The 8,193-nt window shown below is 35.8% G+C and overlaps 1 protein-coding gene across 1 annotated transcript in view; it reads right to left on the bottom strand.

The window, feature by feature from the left end:
* Window positions 1-8,193, bottom strand: part of LRBA (LPS-responsive vesicle trafficking, beach and anchor containing) — an 874,405-nt gene that overhangs the window by 238,717 nt on the left and 627,495 nt on the right. The window contains exons 44-45 of the mRNA XM_006884505.1: window positions 6,904-7,044; window positions 5,229-5,348 (exon numbers count right to left, since the gene is read on the bottom strand). Coding sequence (XP_006884567.1) covers window positions 5,229-5,348; window positions 6,904-7,044 — 261 coding nt within the window. The remainder of the gene's footprint in view (window positions 1-5,228; window positions 5,349-6,903; window positions 7,045-8,193) is intronic.

Below are 8,193 nucleotides of genomic sequence, written 5' to 3'. Positions count from 1 at the left end.
AGTAACTCTGTGAACAATAGATCTGAACCCTGCCTTACCCTGTCTTATCTTCATTCTCTCTGTGATACTTGAGTGCACTGTTAACAGTCACTTATCAATCCCTCTCACTGATGATCTTCTCTTTTGCTGACACTCTACCTTTACAACCATGATGCCCTTCTCCAAGGAACTGTTGTTGTTGTGTACCATAGAGTCAGAACAGATCCAAAGCTGACCCTCCAAAGGAGGAGACTGCCCTCTCCCCCCCGCCCCAAAGAGCAGCTAATGGCCTCAAACCACATGCCTTAGGACTGCAGTAAACCTGCTTGCCACTAAACCACCAGAGCTCCCTTTCCAAGGAACTGTCCTTCCTAATAACATGCACAAAATATGTGAAACAAAGTTCCATTGTTTTTGTCTGAGAACATAAAAAAACTTTGATAATCAGGAGATTGAAGCAATTCTTTCCATTAACAAGTGAGTATTCCCTTGGTGTGATTTCAAAGGAGCCATTAGGCATGCTGCTGTAAGTCAAACTGGGATTGACCCATCGCTGACCCTCCAGCGGATTTTCAGAGGCAAGAAATCACGTATGAGTGGACTGTCTATTTCCAGCAGAGGAACTGGTGGATTCGGACTGCATGCTTTTAGGTTGACAATGCAGCTCCTTACCAATAGGCCAACGGAGCTCCCTAGGTGTAGGAACACCTAGTGAAATCTCTTGCTTCATCGAAACAAATAAACCAAAAATTTTAATTTGTTCTAAATAAATAATCTTTTCAAATGAGAGTCTTATTTGTAAATTAGTGGAATATAAGAAACAGAAATTCTAAAATATTAACATTACAGTTTCTTATGAGCAAAAAATTAAAAGTTCTTAAAATGTTATATTTGAAAATTGTATTTATATAAATCTTCCCTTCATGTTATAATACACTATTTTTTAAAGATCATGAATCTATTTTATAGAATGCATTTTATTAATTTTAATTAGGCCAAGTATACTTCAGAATCCACTGAATAGAATGGCTTCTACTACCTCACCTCATATTTGGGCGCTCCACTATTGAGCCACAGTAACACAACAGCTCAACTCAACTAAACTCATTGGTGTCAAGTCAGAATCAATTAGCAGCTACCCCTCCAGCAGATTTTACAGTCTGTATATTACGCAGGAGGAGACTGCCAACCTTCCTCCTGACAAGTCATCAGTGAATTCAAACCATCAGAGACACAAATCACCAGAGACTACACCATCAGAGACACCTGCACAACAGCAAGAACTGAAATTCTAGTCTTTGTGAAGTAGTAGGGGCTGCTGGATTAAAGCCCAATGGGAAAATTCAAAGTAAAAAGAGATGGATTTGAGGCATTATTTGTTGAGAAACAAGAACAATGAGAGAAAAGGAAGGAAAAAGATATTCATGTGGGTTTAATTTTAAAATTTTCGTTTATTTCACAGGTAAGGAATTTTAAGGCAAGTATTGGGGAAAACAAGGTGAAATTAAGAAAAAGAAATCAACTATGGTGTGTTAAGGGTTTATTGTTCAAAATGGCTTCTCAAGCCACTGTTTTTGACTTTGTCATGTGGATGGACAAGGGCACAAGGGGAATGGCTTTCCTCAACACTAACCTGACCAGATTCAATGGTAGATTTGGGGAATCTCCCCACTAGCAAACAAGAAGCAGAATGTGCACAGTGCATGGTCACACCCCATGCCATTCAGATTGGGGTCTATAGGAGCAGCAGCAGTAGCAAGAGCTGAAGCAGCAGACAATTAGAGACCCCCACATGAAATGGAGCTGACCTTGGGACTGCTGCCCTACGGAATCAGAGCTAAGACCTTTGCCCAAGTTTACTGGACAACGTGTGTGTGTGTGTGTGTGTGTGTGTGTTTGTGTGTGGCGTGGGGGGCAGGGAGAGCTATAATTGGCAGGAATAAGAGCTCTGTAACCCTAGCCTAAAGTTGTGCTGAGGCTAAACACCGCAGAGCCTGTGACCACATTGCAGCAGCTCTGCTGAACAAGTTATTTTATTTCACTACTAACCTGAATTATAGCATTTCACTTTCCTAACATGGTTCTATGCGGTCTGTGAGCTTTCCCAATGAATTCTGAATCCAGTAGAGCAGTAAGATTTGTAAAAAGCAGTAAGATGAGTAGAAAGGGTACAATAAGCATGGAGGACATGTCTGACCTCATAGTAATTAATTTTATGTTGTGGATGTTGTCGAAAGGGACAGTTTCCGTTTGTGGATTTGGTAAAGGTCCAATATGGCTGTCTCCACATGGTCCTTATTCTTTTTACAATTACACAGATATAGCATAAACAACATTTCCTGTCTATAAAAACATTAAATAATACTATCTAGTAATAATATATTAGAAAAGTAAAGATAAACACTTTATCTATTAGATAGCAGAAAGAAAAAAAATCTTTAAATTGATGGTCTAGTTTTTGTTTCCGCCATTTGATCGAGTAATCCCACTATCAGGTATATATCACAAAGAAAGTAAGTTGTGACAAATGAACATCCACACACCCTGTTTACAGTACTATTATCTACAACTCTGAAGAGCTATAAATAACCTAAGTGTCCATCAACAAATGAATGGGTTTCTGAGGTGTAAATTTTTGTAAGAGGAGACTACCTATAGTTCTCTTACAGAGTGTCCAGTGGATTCCAACTGATGACCTTTCTGTTATGCCAACATATATGTTACCAGTGTTCTTTAAAAAAATGTAAAGTATACAAATATATTTTGTAGACTGTAATTATCACATATGCAGATATGAAATCACATTGGAGGCGGCAATTTGAGTCTTGTTTTCAGTTCTTTCTAACCATATCAACACCTGAGGCCAATGAATAGGGGTGAGCCAGACCAACAGAGATGACCTTGGGACTCAGTGCTAATTAACCCTCATCAGGTGTGATGTAATCTATCATGGCCATTGTGGTGGACTCTGGATACTGGAGCTTAAAGAATCTTCTTTGTTAATGACCATAAGCTGAATAAGATTATGAATTCCTCTTTAGCACATGAAACTTCTGCATTTCGATCTCTGCCAGGCCTTACTCTATGCATCTCTTCATTTGTAGCTGTTTGAGTGTAATAAAGTTAGAGTTTTTAAGTATGGTGTAATTCTAATAGTTGTTCAAGTGAATTAAAGAACCTGGTGGGACCTCTGGTGGCTTAGTGGTAAAGAATTGTGTTACCAATACAAACAAACATGATTCAAATCCACAAGCTGCTCCATGGGGCAAAGATGGGGCATGAACCTCTGTGTGATTTACATCATCTGAAAACCCACTGAAGGGTGAGCTATGGGCCTCTTCCGACTCGACCATAAACAACAGCAACACAAGGGCTGAGGGAAAAAAAAAACCAACCACAGCTGGCAATTTGTCTATCTGATATTAACAAAGAAACTAGTTCTATTTGTGTGAACTCTGATTTAGTTCTGAATAGCTCATTTACTCACTGTCTTTGTTGACTCTCCAGTGGGTTTTCAGAGGTTGAGAAGTGGGTGGATTTGAAGTCCTTGCCTTTGGGTGGGCAGCACAATTCCCAATTCTCTAGGCCACCAGAATATGGCTTTGTTTTGTGAAGTTATTCATGAGCAACTGATCTGAAAGAGCTCTGCCACAGTTAATTTTGTGTGCTACTCATGTGTCTATGATATTGAATATAATGTAACTATGTAACTATAAATACTAATCTGTATGATGTTAATAAATTAGGATTACAATAGATCTGTAAAGATAGGAAGATTAAGGGTTGGTAACATTAGGGAATTGGCCTTCATAGTATTTATGTTTGCACAGTGGCAAAAAGTTAGAAATCTTTTTGTCAAACCTGCATATGGCAGGTGTGATTCATGGTCCACCGAGGCCTGTCTTACTTACTCACTTTAGTCACCATACAAAGCCAGAATGTGGCCTTGTTTCCTAACAACAATCTCTGGACAGACTTGCTTTTAAAGGCAGTTGACTCCAAAGACAGCAACACTGTTTGTTGACAGCATGAACTCCGGCTTGCCAAACACCTCCACTGTGAGGTCTTAGTCAGGACTTGCCTCTATAAGCACACGAGTCATTTCCTTTAAATATTTCTCTCTCTTCTCTCTCCCCTCTTCATGCTCCCCTAGCTCCATCCCTCTTTCTTTATATAAAAGTATCGGTTTTGCTTCTGTAGAGAGAACCAAGTCGATAGTAGTGTCCATCTAACTCGTGAGGTCTGACCTATCTTGGGGTGGACAGGGTTGGAGAGAGAGGGTGCCATATGAGAGGTAGAAAATGCCATATGTGCAGTTAGTGACAAAAACAGAGAAGTGGGAAGGTACAAATGGATAAATTTCTCTGCTGTAGGAATCAGAAATTTATGAGGGTCCTTATCATTCAGTTAGCAATAAATGTGGAATTTTTCTACCTTGTCTCTAGGTTAGTGTAACACATAAATTAAAAATGTAATTATCATTATATTGGATTTATTAAAAGAGTTCAATAGTAATTTAAGAGCTACTCCTTTGAACTTAAAAAAGTCTCATATGGCATTTATTTTCTTCCACTATAATTATTTATTTTTAAGTCACACTTCTTTATGAAACCATAAGGTGTTTCATAGTCACATATATATCTCATTGTACTAAATAGCTTCTAACACATTACCTTGCAGCATTTTATGTCAAAAAAAAGAACACATTCCACTTTTAAAGGTAGGGGAAAAACGGCTAGTGAGGATTATATTAGCTAATACGCAAAACTTTCTGGCCTTTAATAATAGTGAACATGCATACTGACAGGAGTAGCACTCTTTTTCTTCAGCAAATGTAATCCGTTTGCATATGAAACAATGTCAGGTATATATTTAGGTCCAACAGCATGTAAAAGAAAGGAGACATGGAAACTCTAAATGCAAAGTTGATATTTTTTTCCCAGAGAATTCTTCTGATAATATTAGTAACTGAATTGAGTTTCCTTGAGTATGATGCTTATATAGATATGCACATTAAAGTCATTTTTCTTACCCCCTCCCCCCAAAAAAAATTCCAGAGTAAGAGAAAAAACTTCTATAACTGAAAAGGGGAAAAAAAATTCTGTACAGTAGATCTTGGCCATTTAATTAAGGCTTTATCCAATAAGAAGTACTTTCAGTCAGCAGGGCAATGCAGGACTGACATTTGCAACACTCATTCAACAAGAAATACAGTGGTAATAGTCATTCTAAAATAAAAAATTTTATACCTTGATATCAGATGTATCACGTTGACTGTTTCTCCAAGCTCTGGAAACTGATGAAAAAGTTCTATCTGCATGATCAAATTTCCCTCCTTGCAAATTTAGGAAGTAAGTTGTAAAAGGTTCCTAAAAAAGTAAAAAAGCAATTGAAAAAACTATTATGTTCCCTCATACATAAAAAGATAGTTTTTATTAATTCTTTCTATATAATTATCTTAGGGAGCTCTAGTGGCCCAGTAGCAAAAAAACTACATCGTAATCCCAAAGGCTCATTCAAGGCCACCAAGTGCTCTGCAGGATTATGGGCAATCAAATGTGAGAATGGTTACCCATGCTGGACACTGTGGAGTGGAGCTACCCGATTAAAACAAGCTTGGAAGCAGGAGTGGCATCCACTTCCACAACAGCTTGCCTATAAACCTGGAGAAAGGACGAAAGTCATACAGGAAGTGTCCAGGACTTTTGTTCATAGGGTCGCTATGAGTCGCTTGCAACTTGATGGCACTTAACAACAACAACAACAACAACAACAACAACAACAATGTATTTAAAGGGATCACTGGAGACCTAATGGTAAGAAGCTGTACTACAATCTCAAAGGCATATGATTCAAATCTACCAGCTACTCTATGGGAGAAGGACAAGCAATTTTTCTTGTGATTTACTGCCTCTGAAAACACACTGGAGTATCACCTATGGACTGTTTATGACTCAATACCACAAAACAATAATAATATAATGTATTTAAGTGAGTAAATACAGAATGCAAATAATATCTAAATTATTACAATACTGGTTTTATGTTTATTAATATATTTAATACATAATATATACATATTTAATATTTATAATAATTCTCAAATTTGATATTAACAACATTTTCTTCAGACTCTCTTCTTTTCTAAGAGCAATTTAGTAATAGGTTTCCAACATTAATTAGACTGCATTTTCTTTATAGTTCAGGAAAATAGTCCACTATATAATTTTCCTATTGTTATGGCTCAATATTTAATTTATGATTAAGAAAAGAAAAATGTTTAGAATATTTAAAAGCCTCCTCTTAGTTAAAGAACACTTAAACACATATTAGGGGATAATTGCTTGAAATTAGCTAAGCACTATAAATTACTTCTAGGATTTATGTCTGCCTGCACCCTTCTAACAAGCTTTAATTAATGATGTGCTGCTAATGCTTTCCCAAAGAAATTACTTTCTAGTAGACAAATCACCTTTCAATTTTACAGAAACATTTCTTGTTTAACCAATATATTATCAATACATGGCAGCTTCAATGTTACCTAGACATAAACCATATTCTATTTGGTACAACTTAAGTTCTTAAAATATACATATATTAATAAATAAATAAATAAATATTTATTTATTTAAAAATACATATATTATATATATAATGAAATCTTACTACATCTGAAAATAATTTCTATTTACTATATTAGGAGTACGTTTAAGAACAAAATTTAGAAATTTCCAAGTGAAATATTTTAAATGCAATTTTATGATAAAAGATTACAAAATGAATACTAAATGTTATATAGTTAAAAGTCTCAGTTATTTTTAAATGTTTTAGCTTTAAAAATGATGCTGATGATTTTCAATCATTACATATTCTCTTCAACATGAAATGCATTTAGATATGGTTTATTATGCAAGCTGTACTTACTATTCTCAGCAACCAGGCAAGAACAAAGCTTGCAGTTGAATAATGAGTACCGTAATGGAACTTTGGAACCTGATCATCTTCCCAGGATTCATATCTTTCTGCAAAGAATGCTGCTCTTTTTGGATTCAAAGCACCAATTGGCTGGTAAGGGATTAGGAGGAAAAGAAAAAGAAAAACATGTAAGTTAATCATTCTTTACATTCTTCGCTCTTCAAATTTAACCTTATTAATGGCCATGCTACTGTATCATCTTATGCTAAGCAAAATATACACTATTCAAATAAAAGATGTTACATTCACAGAGCAGATGGGAAAACAAATTTAGTTTTCAAAGAAAACTGAGCTCCATGAATAAGTAAACTACGGTAATTTCTCAGAGAGTTTAGTTTCTGTTGAACATAGGTCTTTAATTAATCTGTAAAAGTATATTCATAAAGACAATTAACTGCATGAAGTGAATTTAAGTTATACCATACTATGGAAAGTACCTTAAGCATTAAGTAATGCATTAAAAACAAGAACCAGAATCTTGAAACTGGAGGACTGACTTACTATGGGTTTTAAGAAAAAGATGGAAAAAACTAGGAGACTTGTAAAGTATTACAATCTGAAAGTTACATAGAAAAGGAAAGAAATACATTCCTTTCAACTATTACTAGTAATTAGTAAAACCATGATTAAACTTGTCTGCATAAAATATCAAAACCCACAAAATGTTGAAAAGATTTTAGAGTTTATATTAAAAAACAACACATTATAGGCACAGTACAAAGAACACTATAGAAAAGTGATAAAGGATCTGGGCTCACTGGGCTGATAACACTATCAATCAGATGGTTGTTTTGGATAAAATGAGTAACATATAAAGTAACACAAACCTTATGTGACATATGCCAGGCATTCAAGGAATTTGAGCTATTATTTTTGATATGATTTTTCAGAATTAGGGTCAAATAATGCCCTGGTGGCACAGGATGCTGAGTGATAAGCTGTTAATCAAAATGGTAGCAGTGAGTCCACTGGTCTCTTCATAAAAGAAAGAAGTAGTCTCTTATGGTAAAGATTAATGGCAGTAGGTTCAGTTTGGTAAGACCTTAAGCACAGGATAAGTGCACAACAAACACCCAATATTATCATTATTGGTGTTGCCGTTCCTATTACTTTAGGGAATACATGCACTCAGTCAAATTAAGGATAGAAGGAGAACTGATGCCTTTGAGCTGTGGTGCTGGAGAAGAGTACTGAGAATACCATGGACTGCTAGGAAAACAAACAGATTTGTCCTGGAGA

This window comes from Elephantulus edwardii, unplaced genomic scaffold (assembly GCF_000299155.1).
Source record: "Elephantulus edwardii isolate Elephantulus edwardi_28Jun2011 unplaced genomic scaffold, EleEdw1.0 scaffold00034, whole genome shotgun sequence".
NCBI lineage: Eukaryota > Metazoa > Chordata > Mammalia > Macroscelidea > Macroscelididae > Elephantulus > Elephantulus edwardii.
This window is presented reverse-complemented; position numbering and strand designations above follow the sequence as displayed.